Source organism: Typopeltis vanoorti, chromosome 12 (assembly GCF_054136105.1).
Source record: "Typopeltis vanoorti isolate ZY-2024b chromosome 12, IOZ_Tvanoo_1.0, whole genome shotgun sequence".
In the NCBI taxonomy this organism is placed as follows: Eukaryota; Metazoa; Arthropoda; class Arachnida; order Uropygi; family Thelyphonidae; genus Typopeltis; species Typopeltis vanoorti.
The window spans coordinates 112,791,300-112,812,671 of NC_143560.1; the positions used below are offsets into that span (position 1 = coordinate 112,791,300).

The 21,372-nt window shown below is 36.5% G+C and overlaps 2 protein-coding genes across 3 annotated transcripts in view; both read right to left on the reverse strand.

The window, feature by feature from the left end:
• The window catches only part of LOC150101141 (kelch-like protein 40), a 40,267-nt gene extending 39,005 nt beyond the window's left edge, over window positions 1–1,262 (reverse strand). The window contains exon 1 of the mRNA XM_090402173.1: window positions 1,113–1,262. Coding sequence (XP_090258299.1) covers window positions 1,113–1,262 — 150 coding nt within the window. The remainder of the gene's footprint in view (window positions 1–1,112) is intronic.
• Window positions 1,263–8,292: 7,030 nt separating this feature from the next.
• LOC150101142 (succinyl-CoA:3-ketoacid coenzyme A transferase 1, mitochondrial-like) overlaps window positions 8,293–21,372 on the reverse strand; it is a 221,809-nt gene continuing 208,729 nt past the window's right edge. For both annotated transcript variants that reach the window (XM_090401526.1, XM_090401525.1), the window contains exons 14-15: window positions 21,081–21,182; window positions 8,293–13,756 (exon numbers count right to left, since the gene is read on the reverse strand). In XM_090401526.1, coding sequence (XP_090257652.1) covers window positions 13,706–13,756; window positions 21,081–21,182 — 153 coding nt within the window. In that variant the 3' untranslated portion in view covers window positions 8,293–13,705. The remainder of the gene's footprint in view (window positions 13,757–21,080; window positions 21,183–21,372) is intronic.

Consider the following 21,372-nt stretch of genomic DNA (forward strand, 5'->3'; position numbering starts at 1 on the left):
TTCATCCCTGAAAATTGTGCAAGGTTGCTGAAAAACTGAAAAAAAATATCATTATTTTCCATTTGGAGAGGTGAATGAATTGTTATTATTATTACATAACATCTCTAGGGAGTCCAAAGACTCATCGAGGGAAGGCACCTATTCTACAAATCTCTGTCTACACCAACTACAGCAAACTGCAACTATCATCATCTACATCAATGCCATCTAACGCCCACTACCACCACCAGTTTTTTCACAGACAATTACAAACATTAATGCTCACAGCAGGATTCGAACCCAAAGCCTTCTTTTGGTTGGAGAGCAGATACACTATCCACTTGGCCAACCAGGCTGGCCATTGGGTTAACTTTTATACATAAGGTGCCTGGCATTCATATACAGAAAAAGTGCATAAAAGCTATTCACATAGCTTTTTTTACCCTCCACGCTCCTCTTGGCTTTGCAATGTTGTATTATTTCACACTTTAATTTCTCAAGCCACTATCTCCACATGAGGCAATCCTTGTTACCCTCAATGATTGCAACTCTGGTTTCCCCTGCCCTAACATAGTCACTTTCCCAGAAAAGAAATGTCTCTCCAAATGCCTGCATTTCCATGTTCAAATGTAATCCACCTCCTGAGCACCACTCCCTTCTATCCTCACATGTACTCCAAGCATCTACATATTCCAGACCTCTCCTTCACATTCTCACTAACTCATTGATTATCACTGCTCATCTCCTCCGCTCGGCATTATCCTACTCAGGCAATGCACTCACTATCTTCCCTTTCACATGTCTGCTGCACAATCCCTAACATCAGTCTCATGGCTCTTACTACACAAATAACACTACCTCTCAGGTCATTTATACCAACCATCACTTTCACCCCTCACTTCATTGTCATTGCCACTATCTCTATCATAACTCTAGGCAAGCACTTTTATAACCTCTACTCTGCTCTCATGCCCTTCTCTCACACACCTAATGTTGTTCTTACATTTGCTAACCACTCTAATTTCTTCATTCACCCTCCTCAGTTCAGTCTTCCTGCTATCCATTTACTTTCTCCATAGTTCTGTAGTTCTCTCTGCACACAGACATCCTGCTTTCATCTAACATTTACTTACACTGTCACAACCACCCATTAAAACATCTTCCTTTGCCACACTGTCTAAGGTCAGAAACATGAAATACTGACAGGTTTGTACATTTCTTCCTCTTTCTTTGAGTTTCCCTGGAACAATTTTGCCACTATTCCAAGTGGAATGCATTGTCATCATGAGTGGTGAGTGCACCAACACTGAATTTTGTTGATAGCTAGTTACTATTAGTGTTATAGTCTGTGGAAAATAAAGATCTCTTTAATGCATCTTTTGAATCTTTGAAGTCCAGGAATGACACTATATAACTACTACTGGAAATATATTCACAAAAATAAATAAGTTTATTATTGCAATTCAGGCTAAAATCAACAGGCCATCATCAGTGCTCAAGAATAATCACAAAGTTGAAGCTCAAACAGACAACCATTATTCCTTTTTACAGATCTGAGCCACATGCTGGAGTGCCACCATGTGGGTAGTTACAAAATAAAATGAAAAAATTACAACTAAACTAACATTAAAATAAATTAGCTTTGAGATATAATACTATAAATTAGATAAGAGAGGGGGGGGGGGCTGTTCATCTTTTGTGGAAGCTAACCAGGAGGACATTTTGTTGATTGAGAAGAGAGTATAAAGGGACTAAAGTGTAGCATTTCAGGATCTATGCAATTGCCTCTGGGGATGCATGCAATGTACGGAATTGGAACTTGCTATACTGGTTCAGGGTTCTTATGGAGTGAGTTTGTAAGTATCCAAGATACATTTTATCTTGCATATTGTAAAGTCATTCTTAGCGTGATGCTTTAAAGGATGTCCAATTCTTGTCAGAGATCCTCAGGATTGGAGCAGATAATGTGCTTTATTGAGCAAAGATCTGATGATGATGCCCATTTTTTGAGATGGATAATGGGCTGAATCTTGTATGTAACAGCATGTGAAGGTAGATTTAGGATGAACAGATATTGTCAGTAGTCTAGATGGGGTATGGGATAGCAAGGATATTGAGGAAGGCTAATTTTCTATTTTTTTTCCATAGTGTGAAGTTCATGTGCAGGTGTAGGCTGTTAATTTTGGTTAGGAAGGTTGGTATAGATGCTTCTGATTCTGTGGATGATGCATTTTGCCAGATGACAAACACATCATCCACATCCAAAAGTATTAAGGAAAATAGGGAGTCCTGAGGGTGTTGTCCTCAATAAAATATTTCTCCATATCTCCATAATTCTATGATTCACTATTTCAATTTCCTGCTCTGTTTATGCTTCTAACTTTAAGAATGCAATCTGAGTTGCCATCCATAACTGATACTGAAAAAATCCCAGATATAGTCATTTCCTTCCTTTCCAGTTAATTTTGGTATAGCAGATCATTAGTCTATTTCTGTTTGTCATAGTCTCCCATGTTTATTGAGTAAAGTTTGTGCCTGTCTAGCTGTCCCCACCCCTTGTCAAAACTACATGATCACTTTCAATCAACTGGTGGCATCATGGTGACTTCAACTCACTATATGAGACATTGTTATGAAGTCCAATATGTGGGATAATTACCTTATAGAAATATCTCTCTTATGTTAAATAAGAAAACTTATCTCTGAGCATCTAAGGAATTCATTTTCCTTATTTACACATGCTTTTTCCTGCTTCCATTCAATGCTCCTGCAGTGGCTTTCCATCATTACCACCTTCTGTCACTCATCAATCTCATCTGCTTGAAAATTTCAGTATGATCTACCTCTGCATTCTTTGGCATACAGTGACACTCTCATCTTGAATTTTTACACCTCACCCTCACATTACATGCTCTCAAAGCATTTATCACTGTTTACTTGAAGTTCCACATAGAGAGGACACAACTCATCTGAGATCTCTAATAATGCCCCTCCCCTTTTTTTATTCTTCATCTTGTTGAAAAATGTTATTATATTCATTATATTTTATTTCTCTGTCAACCATGTCTCACACCAATATCTGGTTAAACTAATGCTATCAATGCCATAAACTCCTGCACTCTTATTCTTAATACCCCTCTGCATTAGTATATAAGCATAATACTTTCCACAGTTCTTTAATTTATTATTGTTATTATTATTCAGGTATATTTCTATGGAGTTAGAAGACTCATCTTAGAAGATCCATTTTCCTGCTTCTGCAGGAAAATGGATCTTCTAAAAGGTTTGATCTGGGCTTTATACAATGGAACTTCCACACCTTTATCTCTGCTGATCCTTCTCAGTATTACAACAGTCCTCTGGTTGCCTTTACCCCAGTATCCCTTTCCTCTACCAATATAATGCAGCTTCCTATTTGTAGATCTGAAAGGTTGCAGGGTAGGTGAAAAGTAGTGTTCTTGAGTACAGAAGGGTGTCATGTTTCAAAGAGACTGAGGAAGAAATTGAAGTGATGTGCTTTTGGCAGGAAAGACTAGAGGCAAATATCCTTCCTAGAAACAAGATTAAATCCTAAGTAATGATTTATGTATTATCAAGGATAAGGGATGAACTGAGATTCTTCTGTGAGAAAAATACACAGGGCTGTTGAGTAGCACCAAAGATGACTAGGTTATTATCATCCCATTAAAGAATGGCATGAAAGTATGCATTTAAGGCACTGATTATAGTAGATTGTGAAGCTGGCCATTGGACATTGCATGGTTTGTTGAATGAGAAACAGAGTATACTCTTTCAGCAGAAGTATAAAAAGGTTTAATGGTCAGTGAGAGAAGGTCATTTATTTATAGGAGAAAAGTAAGATTATAGAACAGACCCCTGGACACTTCTGCATTGGTGGGGAAGTCTAAAGAAGAGAGGAAGCCATCCATGATGATGAAATCAACTGGAGAGAAAACTGATTATCTAGTTCCAGAGAGTGGAAGATAACTCAAACATTATCAACTTGTTGAGCAGTGTCACTCTTTTATATTCAGCTACAATCTACTCCAAATACAAGTAAGCAACACTGTTATGGGATGGGTGTTAGTTCTGAAATGCAACTTTTGAGTTCCACTGCTGAAGAGATATAATCAGGACAGAAGACTTTTTTGGTATCTAGGTTATTTAAGATTCTTGTCTTTTTGACAGAAGATTTCAGCAGGTGTGGTAGAAGGTAATTTGTCTTTATTGTTTATGCTGAAGTTGGGAGAAAAATCATACCAAGGAGGTTAGGTTTATAATTAAGTGTTGTCACAGCAGCATCATCATGGGTGAGAAAGAGGTGGAAGCAAAGATGTGAAGTTGTATCCAACAATGTTTTCAAGAGACTAGAAGGCATAACTGTCATCACAGGAGATGGGGTTTCTGTATTTGATCTTTTCAAAGTCAGATTTGGATTTGTTGATGGTTATTTTTCATTTGTTACATGCTTCAGTGTATGCTGTGAATGAGGCTGGAATTCTCTCGAGCAGTTTGTAGAATGCTAAATATTTCTTTTGGCACACTTGTTATTAAACCATAGCTTTTATAGCAGGCAGGAATTTTGAATAGACTAGGAATCCATCATTCTAGTGAATATAATTTTGGTAACTCAGAGCAAATGTTTTGGAAAGATAGAAGCAGTTGTCTGATATTAAAAAAGAAGAGTATAAGTCCTGTTGTAGAGCTAAAGGATATGAAGCTGAGAATGGCTGAGTGAAGAACATTCTAAGGAAGAGGTAACTTGCACACAGTTATAGTCTGAGTTAGTGATGGGGGAGGGGTAATCTCTACAATATATTTGGAAGGAGAACTAATCAAAAAAAAAAGCTCCCGATTGTTGGCAGAATGGAGAACTATCTGGTATTCCTTGTTGCAGAGGAATGATTTGATTTGCATCTTTCTATCTTGGTTGGTTGGTTGGTTGAGTTCTTCTTGATACGTTTACTCCAAACAGTCATTCAGATATTTAAAAAAAAAAAAAAAATAATAATAATTAAAAGTGAGATGTTAGAGTGATTTTAGAGTCTTTAGGGAGTAGGCAGATAAATTTAACTAAATGAGATTAGGACAGCTTAAGCCAGCAAAATTCAAAAACAGAGGTTGAAATTTGGTAAGCAGATTAATGTCATTGCCTAGTGTGAGATCATCACCCTACTTATTGCAGATCCGAAGTGGCTTTAGTAACTCCATATTTGGTCTCTACAGCAGAGTCTCCAGATTAACTAACCCTTAGTTTTCCCATGACTAAAATCCTATGTTGCAACCATTTCTGTGTATATTCACATTAAAAAAAAAAAAAAAAAAAAGATGCTATGCATTCTGATTGGTCAGTTACTGTGCACATAGATCTGAAAAAAAAAGCATGTAAAAAGTTAAAACTATTGATAAATTTATTTGTGGTTTTAACTTTATGCAACTAAAAATGAATGTGATCTATATGATAGCTGGTCAAAAACATCAAATATAATTTATAGACTATCAGTCTGCAAGAGAGTGAGGATTGAAGTGAATGAAAGACCTGAGGAAGCAAGAGATGATGTGGAACAACAGGTAACTAGAGTAGAAGAGCTTGTGAATGCAGAGGCAAGTGGCATGAGTGAAGAGAGAGAGAGAGAGAAGGAACACAAACAAGGAAACAAAACAGGTCAGGGTGGACAGGGAGACACTGAGTGAGAAGAGTGGATGATGGATACAGGAGTGGGAGTATGTGTATACAACACAGGATCGGAAAGACCAGAGATGTGGGGGAAATAACCAGGTCTGAGGAGAGGTGTAAGATCAGTGATGATAGAGATTAGAAGTTCTGGGGGGGTATGGAAGAGTCACATCTGAGGAGTACTGAGATTTGTTATATAGTTTGTTATATAGTTACAAATGCCAGAAGTATTCAAAATAAAGGAAATGAAATTGTAGTATTAATAGAGTATATTCACCCAAAAATTGCAGGAATAAGTGAGACATGGTTAGATGAGGATGACATTCTGAGGAATAGAGATGGATGGATATGATGTGTTTCATGAGGATAGACAAGATAGAAGGGGAAAGGAATGAAAAAGAAATATAAACAATAATGAAGAGACAACATCTAGGAGTAAAGTGAATGAATTTCTTGAGCTTTTGAGGGACAACTACCTTAGGCAGTATGCAACAGAGGGTACATGGGGATCAAGGGTATTGGATTTGATATCTGAGAATCTCCCTCCAGTGGGTAGAGTTGGTGAGAGTGACCATGAGGTGATTACTTGGGTGGTGGCCATTCATATGAGGACTTCTGTGAGAAAGGGATATACGTAGAACTAAGGCTGGTGATCTAACAGATAAGTTTAGGTGTTGACGGTTATTCATAACTTATTTTTAATGGCATTAACACCACCAAACAAACTATTTTATAAATAGATGTGTCATTAACTACTTATATTTTGCTGAATTTCAAATCAGCATCATCAGAGCACAACACAGTATATATATATATATATATGCAACAGTGAGTAAGTGAAACAATACAACTATAACGGACAAAAGATCTAAAGTCTTATTTTGGTGCCCTCTAATGTTGTAAAATGTTGGTGATTATGAGACACTCAAGAGACAGTTTGCAGCTATATCATCAAATGAAGAATTGGAAGGAAATGAGATCAGTGCTGCTTGGGACATGCTCAAGAACTGTCTGGCAGAGGCAATGTCTGAATGCATTCCAAAGGTCAAATAAGGTGGGCATGAAATGGATGAATGAATAGGTGAAACATGTAATTTGGAAGAAGAAAAAAGCATTATGGAGGCAGCATTAGATGGGAGGTAGTAACAGTCGGTTGCATGAGGAATGCAAAGAGCCAGCAAGAGAGGTAACTTTGATGATAAGGGTAGCAAAAGTGCAGTATGAACAGCAGTTAGCTAATGAGGCCAAAAGGAATCCTGAGGAGTTTTTTCAATACATGGCTAGTAGAAGAAAGAATGATTATGAAAAGATGAAACTGGACTTATGTTCTGGAGAAAATGGTAGGATGAATAGTACAGGGATGAAATACATAAAGGACAGCAATGGAAGGGAAAAGCCACTGATGGAGAGTGAACAGGTGGTAAATGAGGAATTGAGTAAACTTGATGTGAGAACCAGGATTCAAAATTGGGTTGATAACAACATCCTCTTTGATGGACAGCATGACTTTGCTAAAGGAAGGTTGTGTTTTAATAATCTACTTACTTACTACAACAAGGTGATAATTGCATTGGATCAAGGAAGTGCATACACAATGATTTTTCTAAAGCCTTTGATAGATTGCCACATGACAAGCTGGTAATTAAACTGGAACAGATGGGGTTGCATAGTAGATCAGTTTAATTTGTATGTAAATGATATTGGGAAGGGCTTGAATACAGTTGTTTGCAGATGATGCAAAGTTGGGAAGAACTATGCAGGTACAGTTGAAAGAGACTTTCTGAATGGGCAAATGAATGGAGCTACCAGTTCAGCATAGAAGAGCATAAAGTTTTAAAGTTTGCTTGGGATGTGATGCAGAGTATAAAATTGGTGGGGATATCTTAGAGGAGGTGGAGGACATGAGAGATTTCAGGGTGTTGTTGGATAAGGACCTGAAATTTTGGGGACATTTTGCTAAAATTGTACATTATGGGAATAATGCAGACTGACATTTAGGAGTAAGGATGTTATGATTCTTTTGATCAAAGCCATTTACAAAAATTGCTTTGATCAGACCACATATATATTATTATGCACAGATTTGGTCACGAGGCTTTTAAAAGGATGAAGAGATGTTGGAACAAGTTCAGAGACGATTCACTAAGGTGGTTTCTGGTCTCTGGAATGTAGAGTATGAAGGACATATAAGCTGGTAAGGAGTTATTACTGGATTAATGTGGATCAGATATTTCACTGAATGGGTGGAGACAGGAAAAGAACAAGAGGCCATCCTTGGAAGCTGTATAAAGAGAGTGTGAGCAAGAGAGTGAGGAGTAGGTTTTGTGTGTGGAGAGTTATGACTGGTTGGAATGAAATGCCTGAAAGTGTTGATGAATGTGGAGACAGTTACTACATTCAAGTCATGGTATGATGAGCTGTGTGTGTGTGTGTGTGTGTGTGTGTGTGTGTGTGTGCGCGCGTGTGTGTGTGTGCGCGTGTGATGGAGGACCTCTCGTGATGATAGAAGTCTACTACTACTAATCATAATAATAGTATAAAGTATGAAATAGTTAAATTAGTAGTCAATATATATATATATATATATATGCATGTATGTATGTATGTATATAATTACTGTTTTATTTTTTATTATGGTACAGAAATCACTCTAACATGAATTTTAGAAAAATAATACATATTTTAGATTTATACAATAAAATACATTATGCAAAAAAAAAAAAATCTTATACTGAGCTGTATGACTGCACATTTTCCATAACAGTTCTTCATGGTGTAAATAACACCAGAAGAATTATAATTAATTAATTTATTGAACACAGGAACTAGCATTTTAAACTTTGATTCCTTTAAGCAATTTAACCACATTAAAATGAGAAAAATACCAAAACAAATTTTAGAACTAATTAGGAATATATATACAGATAACAGTTCTATAATAAATACAGAACAAGGACAGACTGAAGAAATTAAAATAACCAAAGAAATTAGACAAGGTGATTCAATAAGACACATTATTTAATGTAGTGATGGATGGAATAATAAAAGAAATAAACAAAATGGAGCAATGTGGAATACAAATTAAAAAACTACGAATAACTGGATATGCTGATGATATAATCTTACTAGCAGAAAATGAAGATGATCAACAAGATTACTAAATACATTCAATAATGCAGCAGAAAAGAAAATTATGAAGATATCAACAGAAAAAACAAACAGTGATAGTTGGGAACAAATATGGTGCAAATTAGAATTATAAGGAGAAATACATTGAGTTTATTTGGCCATAATAATATAAAAAATAAAAACTGACTAGTTTTGCTGCAGATACTTGTGGCTTCTTCTGGGTTAAAATTTAAAAAAAAATACAATAAAAGGCTAATGAACTATAACATTTCTGTTGGAAATCACTCATTAGATCGTTTCACATGCTAGACTAACTTTTCAGCCAGCTATCTTTACATATTTACACATCACTGAACAATAGCTAACCTGTGCCAGCTCCCATGCTCCACATGGGAAAATTTCTATTTTCAACTTACATTGTAACTATACCTGCATGTTCTGTATTTTAGTAATGTTATAGTTCATGTTAATCTTTCATTGATTCTTTTATCTTAATCTGGAAGAAGCCACAAGTACCTGTGGCAAAACTAACCAGTTCTCATTTTTTATATTATTATAGCCAAACAGAACCCAATTTATTTCTCCTTATAATTGATTTTACTGGTTGAAAGTCTACATATTCATCAAGCAAATTCATCGCGTACAATTTGAACAAGCCAGTAAAATTAAATATTTAGGAAAAGAAATAAACAGTTCTGGCATCACACAAAATGAAGTACAAGAGCAAGCAATAATATCCAGTAGAATACTGGATGTCACAACAGCCTCATCTGGAAGGTTAAAAATATAAGCAAAGAAATAAAAATAAGAATCTATAAGGAAATAATTAGACCAGAACTGACATATGCAGTGGAAATGTGCAGCAACTACAAGATTAGAAAAATCAATGAAACTACTGAGATGAAAACACTAAGAAAAATTGAAAATGTAACAATATTAAACAAAATCTGGAACTCACAAATTAGAGAAAATTGTAAAATACAGCCAATAAATGACTGGATCCCAAAACAGAAAGAATAATGGGAAAATCATATAGAAAGAAATGCAGGATAACAAATGGGCAAAGATAGTAAAGAATTGGATACCAAAGGGAAAAGAAATAGAGGAAGACCGAGGAAAAGATGGCAGGATGGTTTTTGGAAATAGATATACTACAAGCTTTTGTGTTTAATAATGAAAAGAAGAAGAAGGAACCATGCTCTGGATGTTCCTTCATGACAGCATTAAATGGAAGAAGACAGCTGTGCTACACAGAAGTTTAGAGGTTTGTGAGACTGTTTTTAATATGAGCACCAGATATTAAGCACTCCCCTAATCTCAACAAGTATAGCTTTATTAATCTGGCAAAGATCTGGTTGACAATCATTCTAAGGCACAAACAATAGCACAAACTTCTCTAAAGCAACTTTGATGCTTTCCAGTCACTAGAGGGTACCTTATTAGGATATTAGTTCCTTTTCAGTTACAGTCTGAACTGCTGACTAGACTGTCAGCAATTGAGTGCTGTGTGTGTCACAACAGTTAAAACTTGTAATGTAATGATGCTGGTTAGAAAACCAGCAAAATATTAGCATGTTCAATAAATTATTGTTTCTTTTTCTGGTGTTTATACCATGAAGCACTATTACGATTAATCACCAACACCTAAGCCTTCCTTGTATGTATAATATAGAATTTTTTCCCCATACAATATCAAACCATGCTCTCCCATGCAGCAGGTTATGTTTCAATATAATGCATTTCAAAGTAGGGGGGTTACTTAAGGATCAAAGTCAAATAACTGGGAGGAGACCTCCACATCACCTTTCAGGAATGTGGAGAACTGACTGAGGCTTCTGAGCTAATGTCTAATCCTCACCTTCAAGTGGTCCTGTTAGTAGATATCTACTGGGTACCGAATGAATGAGGATGGGCAGCCAATTTGGGACTTAGTCGACTAATCTGTACTCTCAACTGGCTTAAACCACAAATGCATATGTGGTACAACATGATGAGATTTCATGTTGGCTGGAGCATCGCTTAGTTAAACAAGTCCCTGCTGTTTTTGTCAGGGAATCAGAGCGAACAGTGAAATGTCAGCTACTGGATGAAGTTCCAACTCAATTTACTGGTTCTAGAAGAAGAAGAATAAACTCAACATCTAGAAGAAAAAACCCAGCATCACAAGACTGAAGATAGGAACTATCAATATAAGGATTGTTAATGGAAAGGAAATCAAACTTGCAGAAGAATTGGAAAAGTACTGAGTGGACATAATTGGTATTACTGACACAAAGAAGACAAAAATAGGTGAGATCTTACTAAATAAGAAGCACAGGATGTTATTTTCAGGCAATAATGATCAAAGAAAGGAAGAAAAAGCGATAGAATTCAACATGAAGATAAACTTCTTGATTGGAAGGCAGTTTCAAGAAGAGTTATGTGGGCAAACTTCAAAATGGGGATATGGAAAATGAGACTTATTTCTGCCTATAGTCCCACAGAAGGTTCTCCCAAGAAAGAAGTGGAGGAATTTTTTTGAGTCATTAGAAGAAGCAGCTGACATAAAGAAAATAGAAAAAGTGGTCTTTGTTGGCGATCTGAACAGCAGAGTAAGAAATGAATCCCACCAAGCATATAGGAACATTTTGGAAAATTTGGAGAAAAAGGCAAAGCTAATAATAATGATAAGTATTTACTGGACTTCTGCTCAGGACACAGACTAGCCATTACTAACGCCATGTTTCAACATAAAGATGTGAACAATTTCACATGGAGAGAAGACACAAGAAATAAGAAAAGCCTCATTGACTATGTCATTGTTGATACAGTATTGATATCTTCATGCTCGTTCAGGATACAAGAGTGTACAGAGGATTTGCAATTGGAAGTGACCATTATTTAGTACTAAACAGGATAAACATGGATATCACATTGAAAAGAACAGAATGTAAGAAAATTTTAATTATAAGTAAAATTTCAGCAGCTTTTACAGGTAAATTGTAGACTCAGATAGACAACATTATAGAAGAAAAAAATGAAACAAATTTAAAACAAGAACCAAACCTACAGTCATAGTGATAAACTCTGAAGAAGACAATGGCATTCAGATAGGGAGATATGTGGTGAAGTTGTCTGCAAGGATAGAAAAATAAAAACACCATGATTGACACGAGAAGTTACAGAAGTGTTTCAGGAAAAAAAGAAAGCATACCAAAAGTTTCTAGCAAAAAAGTTCTAGCTAAACAAAACTCATGGAAAGACTTTGGTAAGATATAGAAAATAAATATCAGGAGGGTGTCAAAATGTTCTGAAAGCTATTGAAAATGCTTAGAAATAGAGGAAAGAGTATACTGTAAAAAGAATCAAAGATGGTAAAGATGACATGAAAACTGAAGATAAGGATATCCTAGATGCCTGGAGTAATTACTTTGAAAGATTGTTAAATGAAACAAGCAGTGATAGAACCATACTATAACATTGTCAAGAGGAGCATATATCACTTGAGGTAGAAAAAGCCATTAAAAACTTGAAATGTGAAAAGGCAGCTGGTGTAGATGATATTCAACCAGAAATGCTTAAGTATGGAGGTATAAAAGTTTTGCAGTGACTACTATGAATAATTCGAAAAGGTTTGTGCAAGCATATTTGAAAAGATATTGAGAAACATTATTGAAGAGAAACTTGGAGAAGAACAAGCTGGATTCAGGCTAAATAGAGGTTGTCAAGATCAGATTTTCACTTTAAGACAAATAGTTGAGAAACTGTGGGAATATGACAAGGATTTGTACTTTACTTTTGTCGATCTGGAAAAGCATATAACAAGGAACCCATAGAAAAGCTTTGGGGTGAATGAAAGATTATACAGAGCAATACATAATCTATATTTAAGTTGTCAGTCAGCAATAAGAATTGAAGGAAATACAGGAAGATGGTTTGATGTAAAATCAGGGGTAAGACTAGGATGTACATTATTTCCACTCTTATTCATCATCTATATGGATCACATTATGAATGAAAGTGGCATCAAGCCTGATATTAGAATTGGAGATGCCAAATTTAACTCTTTGCTTTATGCAGATGAAGTACTCCTAAATACATCTAGTGCCAGTCTCCACTAACTAAATTGAATAACAGCTGAAACAAATTTAGCATGAAATTCAGCAATAAAAAAAACCAAAACTATGAAAATAGGCAGGAGCATAGAAAACTTCAGCTGTCTTCTGAATGGAGATCCTATGGAACAAGTAAAATATTTCAGCTATTTAGGCACTGTTTTAGTGAAGAAAGCAGCTTTGCTTATTCTGTTATCTGAAAATAGATAACAGAATAAGCAAAGCTGGTATGGTGGGTAACCAGCTGAATAAATTTGTATGAAATAAGAAAGAAATTAGCCAAAACACTAAACTAGCAGTATACGAGACAGTGTTCAAACCAGTTTTAAGTTATGGATCTGAGAATTGGGGTAGAAATAAAGCACTTATCAAAGACTAGAGACCACAGATATCAGGGTTCTGAGAAAAATTAGGAGAGTGAACCAATGGCATCAATGGCAGAATCATATTAAAAATAAAGATATTAGGAAGGAACTTGGTATTATTAGCATTCAAGAATGTAGCAGACTAATCTAAGGTGGTATGGCCAATTAAATAGAATGGGTGAGGAAAGGTTAGCAAAACAGATGTTTTATGTCAAGATGGCAGGAAAGAGACCCAGAGGAAGACCAAGGTCTAGGTGAATTGATTCTGTCAGTAGTACCTTAGAAGCATGAAATGTTAGATATGACAATATTAGAGTGCTCACAAGTAATAGATTGATTTGGAGGAAAATAGTTAATAGGAGATTAATAATAATCTAAGCTTAATCATGTGGTGCTGTCATAGTAACTTGAACACTCCTAGGGGGGGTACATATCAGGAAATTGATGATATTTCCAAGTAATCATTCGGATGTTAATGAGACTTGTCCCATTGGCTTAAGATCTGGAGATACCTAGAAAAGAAAAATAATATAAAATTTGATCAAAATCAGAGTCCCTATTAAAGTCTCAGATTGCATTTAACAAACATTTCATAGAATATGCTTTTCAGTTTTATCAGTGTTCTTCACAGGAGTATTGATGAAACTTAAACTGGCTTCAAAAAGCTCAATATTTGATCTCATCATGGTTTCCAGATTATCCTAAGAATAACATATGATAGGTTCATAGTTTTCCATGCTGGTACTCGCCTATTAAAAAACTAGACTGTTTCAAAAAATTACAAATCTGACATTCATAATCTGATGTTACATTAGTATAAAATATCTTATCAATCAGATAAAATATTTTATACTGAAGGTATTTTAGACCAAAAGATCCCCTTTAGAGCTATCCAACATGAGGTGCAATAAAGATAAGCTTTTAGTATTACAATGGGATTTGTTGTGTATCTTTTTGATATCCAGTTTTAAGGTAGCATGTTGGAGAGAGTGACCATATGGTTTTGACTTGGAAAATGAACAGATACGCAGGAGTATCAAAGAGACGGGAACGTATGTGGAATTATAAAGCAGGTGATGATTATAATAGTCTTAGATGTCAACTTGGGGAAGTTTCGTGGAGGGAGGAATTGGAAGGCCGGGATATCATTAGTGCTTGAGAAATTGTGAAGGAATATTTGTTAGCAGCAATGGTAAGCTATATTCCACAAGTGAAGAAAAGGACACAATTTGGAGCAAAGTGGATGACAAACAATATTAAACAGGAGCTACATGCGACAAAGAGGCTATGGAAGAGATATAAGGAGACAGTCGAAGAGAAGATGCATGAAGAATATAAGACACAGGCTAGAACAGTGACTAGTATGGTAAGGAAGGTGAAACTGGAATATGAAAACAGATTGGCCCTTAGATCCAAGGAAAATCCTGGGGAATTTTTTAGCTATGTGGCCAGTAGGAGGAGAAATGACTGTGGAAGAATGACACTGTGGAATAAAAATGGGAATAGAGTGACTGATGGAGAGAACATAGTGGAATTGTTCAATGAACACTTTATTGGAGTATTTCATCCTGGAGGAGTCAATTTGAATACTTGAGGGATAGAGCAGGTTTAAGGTTTAGAGGTGCAGGAGGAGAGTGTGTTCCACATACTGAGTACTCTGGATGTTAGTAAAGCTGTGGGACTGGATGGTATTTCACCACGAGTTTTGAGAGAATGTGCTAAGGAACTGACAGTGCCCTTGACCTGGCTTTTCAATGAAAGTCTGACTGCGGGAAAGGTGCCCATGGAATGGAAGGAAAGTAAGATAGTGCCATTGCATAAGGGCGGTAGCAGATTGGAAGTGTCTAATTATAGGCCAGTTTGTGTGTCATCAGTAGTTGTTAAGATCTTGGAGAAAGTAGTGAGGGACCATGTACAGCATTGGGCAGATGAGGGTAATGTTATCTGTGAGAGTCAACATGGATTTGTGAAAGGGCGCTCTTGTTTTAGCAATATGCTAGCCTTTTATAATAAAGTTACAAGAACATTAGATGAGGGAAATGCATATACTGCAATTTCTTAGACTTAGCGAAGGCATTTGACAGGGTGCCATATGATAAGCTGATATTTAAGTTGCAGCACATGGGTGTGGATGTCAGATTGGTCAAATGGATTCACGATTGGCTATCCGATAGGTATCAGAGAGTTGTGTATGGTGGAACAATATCAAAGAGGCAGAAGGTTACAAGTGGGGTTCCACAGGGCTCTGTACTGGGATCTATATTGTTTAACCTTTATATCAATGACATTGTCCATGGATTGCAAGGGGATATTTGGTTGTTTGAGGATGATGCGTAGCTGGAAAGGGTTATTAGTAATAGTACAGATGTGGTAGCCATGCAAAAGGATTTGAATAAGCTAGATAGATGGGCAAATGAATGGGGTGTCAGTTTAATGCAGCAAAATGTAAGGTCTTGAGGTTTGGGACACATTGATGGGACGCTGCATACTCTATATGAGGAGTTAAACTGGAGGAATTAGGAGAGACAAGAGATCTGGGTTTGATGATTGATAGAAACCTGAAATTTAGGGGACATATTGCAAAAGTAGTGAAGGTAACACAGAGGATTGCTGCAATAATGAGAAGGACACTGACCTGCAGAGATAAAAGGCTAATCATTCCGTTGTTATAAGACTCTGATCAGACCATACTTAGACTATTGTTCTCAGATCTGGTCCCCAGGATTTGAAGGGGATAAATTAACTGTGGAAAGGGTACAAAAGCAGATGACAAAGATGGTGTCGGGACTGTATTGTTAGTTATGAGGATTGGCTGAGAGAGTATGGACTGCATAGTTTGGTGAACAGAAGAAGGAGGAGTGATATGATTGAGACTTTTAAACTGTTGAGAGGTGGTTACAAAGAATTGATACTGGGGAGTTCTTTTGCTTAGTTGGACAGCAGGAAGGAGGGGAATGGCAAGGGGCTATATCTGGAAGTTACGAAAGGAAACTGTGAGAAAGAGGGTGAGGAGTGGTTTCTTTGCATGGAGGGTGGTTGAATCATGGAATGCATTGCCTGATGGAGTGGTGAGAGCGAGAACAGTCAATGCATTTAAGGAGTGGCATGATAGACTTTGTGTTTCCTAGGAGGGACCTCCCTCGATGAGTCATGATAGACATGTTTCTTAGAAAGGACCACCCATGATGAGTCTTTTGACTCCATGGAGGCCTGAATAATAATAATAATAATAATGACAGAGTTTGATTGTTTGTTTGTAAGATCTGTATAGATATTTTGGATATCTACTGTGTATTGTGTTAAGTTACACTTATCTGGACGGTCTTTCGACCACTCCATAGTGGCCGAAAGACCGTCAAACTCAGCGTTGTTCCACTCAGTGACAGGCTCACCCCATCACTGAGAAGAACTTCTCAGCGTTGGCTCTACCCAGTGGCAGGCTCACCCCACCACCAGCCAGAACCATAATCTCAGAGATGTTTGTGGTGGCTTTGATTGTATTGGTGATTATCACGTAAAAGAAGGATGTGTGGAGAGAGGAAGACATTTGTTGAGACAGAAAATGGAAAACATTAAGACTGACCTCAGGAAAGAGACTGGAGAGATGTTTCTTTCCAGTAAACTCATTAAGTGAATTTATTAGGGCAGGGAAACTAGAATTTACAGGTTGGAAGGTAGCAGGGGATGGCCTCAAGTTGGGATGGTGTATTATATTGCAGAGCTATGTGCAGGTTATAGAGAGTAACAGTTATTGAAGTACTTAAAATGCACTGGTTTTTCTTTTACTGGTGAGGTAAAGTAGAGTCATATTATGGCTTCTTGTTTTCACACATTTTTATTTTCTTGGTAGGTTTTCTTGCATATATATATATATATGTGTGTGTGTGTGTGTGTGTGTTAAAGATACCAAGCTATTTTAAACCTGGTTTTACTCCATTTCCTAAGTAAGCAAACAGACAAACAAGTCAAGTTTGGACCTGCAAGTCTAGCTGAGCCTGCACGTAGTGCAAGACCAAGGAAACTCATGGTAAAAGTAGAATAAGCTCTGATCACTAATCTTAATATTTAACCATAATGCAAAGCACATCTCCTGGAGGAGATGTATGATGCTTTGTATTAAAGGCAAGGGGCCACTACCCAGACTGGTTTCGACCTTTATTGAGGTGTATTTAAGTAAAGACCTCTCTAAAAATTAGGACGATCCCTAGACCACTCCATAGTGGCCGAAAGACCATCCAACTCAGCGTTGTTCCACTCAGTGACAGGCTCACCCCATCACCGAGAAGAACTTCTCAGCGTTGGCTCTACCCAGTGGCAGGCTTACCCCACCACCAGCCAGAGCCATAATCTCAGCAGTGGCCATACTCAGAGACAGGCAAAACCTATCCCCAAGCAGAGCCTCTCAAGGCCAGCCCCCCCCCCCACACACACACCAGTACCGACCCCTATCGAGGTCTCATCAGTGGGAGCCAGGCTAGAAATACCAAGATTTTAGTAATACAGAGCTTATAAGTATTTTACCAGAACAAGTTACCATAAGGTGTATTAACCTTATTAAATAAAAATCTCAGGAGGAGATATAAATGAAGAAAGTATTTTACCTTGGGTATAATAAATGTTAAAGATACCAAGCTATTTTAAACCTGGTTTTACTCCATTTCCCAAGTAAGCAACCAGACAACTTGACTTGTTTGTCTGTTTGCTTACTTGGGAAATGGAGTAAAACCAGGTTTAAAATAGCTTGGTATCTTTAACATTTATTATACCCAAGGTAAAATACTTTCTTCATTTATATCTCCTCCTGAGATTTTTATTTAATAAGGTTAATACACCTTATGGTAACTTGTTCTGGTAAAATACTTATAAGCTCTGTATTACTAAAATCTTGGTATTTCTAGCCTGGCTCCCACCAATGAGACCTCAATAAAGGTCGAAACCGGTCTGGGTAGTGGCACCTTGCCTTTAATACAAAGCATCATACATCTCCTCCAGAAGATGTGCTTTGCATTATGGGTAAATATTAAGATTAGTGATCAGAGCTTATTCTACTTTTACCATGAGTTTCCTTTGTCTTGCACTACGTGTGAAGGGTCAGCTAGACCTGCAACACTTGCAGGCGCAAACTTGACTTGTTTGTCCGTTTGCTTACTCGGGAAATGGAGTAAAACCAGGTTTAAAATAGCTTGGTATCTTTAACATTTATTATAACCAAGGTAAAATACTTTCTTCATATATATATATATATATATATATATAAAATCTAAATAAACTACAAATCAGATGCCAGCAAAAGTAAGCTAAACATCCTTTATATTAAAGACTAAACAAACACACATAATAACCATAAGTAAATATTTCATCCTAAGTATCATAGAACATCGTCAGTACGGTTAATTCAAACACTAGGAATAACATACAGTTAGGATGCATGATTACAATGGAATCCCAATATGCATGCAGTAGCGTGTTATAGAATTAAATTAAAATATATCTGGAGGAGGAAAAAAAAATAGATTACACAATTTTGTATGAGAATTTCCCATACTTTAGGAATAGCAAGAACGTCATTACGGTTTAGATTTGGTCTGTGAAGTAGGGCTTCAGCACTTCTTTATATAAACATTCATGTTTATATAAAGATCTATGTAGAAGTTTGGTCTTTTTTGCAATGGATCCTATGGTTTGGGTTTTCAACTCCATGTTGTGCAAGGCCAGATTTCTGCAGTCTGATAAGACGGATATGGTCTCGATGTTCTGAAATGTGTTTATGAACAAATCTAACTGTCTGTCCATAGTAAAACAATTTACAGGAGCATGGAACCTCGTACACACTAGGTAGCATCAGAGTTGAGAGTTTGTCTTTAGAAGAAGGTAACAAGTTATAGATCTGGTTGATTGGTTTGTAGGTAGTAGCAAGTTTGTATTTCTTCATAATTTTTGAAAGACATTCAGAGATGCCTTTGACATAAGGTATGGAAATCCTAAGGGCTTTTTCTTGTCTAGGTTGATGTGTGTGTGGAGAAGTGACTGATGATTTTTTGAGTTGTTTTAAGATTGTATCCATTTAGTATGGCTGTATTTTTGATTATTTCGAATTCTTGGTTTAAGATTCTTCAGAGGAGCAGAATCTGTGTGCTCTGGTTACTAATGATTTATGAAAAGATGAACCAAAAATTTGGCTACGATATGTGGATGATGCCAAATTTTTGAGATGGATGATGAGCAGAAGAATTGTGAATGTAGCGACTTGAAAATGTTAGCTTGTGATAGACAGAAGCGAGGATGGAACCATCTTCTTTTCTTTGGAGGTGTAAATCCAGAAAGGAGATACCCTGTGGAGATTGTTTTTCTAGCGTGAATCTGATGCGAGGATGAAGGTTTATGTTATCTAGAAACAGGTGTAGTTCTTGTTTGGAATGACCCCAGACAGCAAAAACATCATCCACATATCGTAGCCAAATTTTTGGTTCATCTTTTCATAAACGCATTTCGGAACATCATCTGTCTTATCAAACCGCAGAAATCTGGCCTTGCACAACACGGAGTTGAAAACTCAAGGATCCATTGGAAAAAGACCAAACTCATACATAGATCTATAAATAAACATGAACGTTTATATAAAGAAAGTGCTGAAGCCCTATTTCACATACCAAATCGAAACCGTAATGACGTTCTTGCTATTCCTAAAGTATGGGAAATTGTCATACAAACTTGTGCAAAATAATTTTTTATATATGTTATCTTATTTTAATGTAATCTATCCCCCCCCCCCAGATATATTTTAATTTAATTCTATAACATGCTACTGCACGTATATTGCGATTCCATTGTAATCATGTGCCCTAACTGTATGTTATTCCTGGTACTGTTTGAATTAACTGTACTGACTATGTCCTATGATACTTAAGATGAAATATTTACTTATTAAAACTTATTACTGTGGTTATTACGTGTGTTCGTTTAGTCATGAATTTTCCACAGGTTTCATTGCACAATAAAATCCTTTATATTAAATTTAGTTTAATCCTTTATCCAAGTGTAAGCAAACAAAGTTTGCGCCTGAAGTATCTTTAAGACTGAGACAACTCGTGGTAAAGGTGGACCAAGCTCTCATCACTCCTTGTCTTAGTATTTCCCATAATGCAAAGCACATCTCCTTGTAGACATATATAATGCTATGCATTAAGGGAAGGGCCACTACCCAGACCGGTTTCGACCTTTATTGACGTCTCGTCAGTGGGAGCTGCAAACCTTGTTTGCTTACACTTGGATAAAGGATTAAACTAAATTTATTATAGTCTAATCAAGTGAAAAAAACGTCCAACATCTTTCTCTAAATTCAGAGTAATTTAATAATAAGGTGAGACACCTTTTGGCAACTAGTATCAGTAAAGATGACTTCTCCATTGCTTCCACCTTGGTATCACCACCTCTGGGTCTGGCTCCCACTGACGAGACCTCAATAAAGGTCAAAACCGGTCTGGATAGTGGCCCATCTCTTAATGCATAGCATTATACATATCTGCAAGGAGATGTGTTTTGCATTATGGGAGATACTAAGAGAAGGAGTGATGAGAGCTTGGTCCACCTTTACCATGAGTTGCCTCAGTCCTAAAGATACTTCAGGCACAAACTTTGTTTGCTTACACTTGGATAAAGGATTAAACTAAATTTATTATAGTCTAACCGAGTGAAAAAAATTTCCAACATCTTTCTCTAAAATCCTTTATATTATCACAACAATTTGAGTAAATAATTGTGTTAAACTGCACTTTTATGCACTAAAATGAAGTCTTGATCATTGCAATAAGATAAATATTATTCAAATAATATTACCTGAAATGAACATGCAGTTGTCAATTTTACATCTTGCAAATCCACCCCATCAGCAATTTCAGTTAGGGTTAGCCCTTTAATTTTATCTACCTCAAACACACCCTGTAGAAATAAAATAAAAGATTATTCATTGAGTGATATAAGAAATAAGTAGAATTCTTATAACAATCATGCAGTATTTTATACATGATAGGATACATATGCATACATTATTATTATTATTATTATTACGGGCAACTCCAGGGAGTCATTTGACTCATCGAGGGAGGCCCCAAATCATTTTCATCACAAC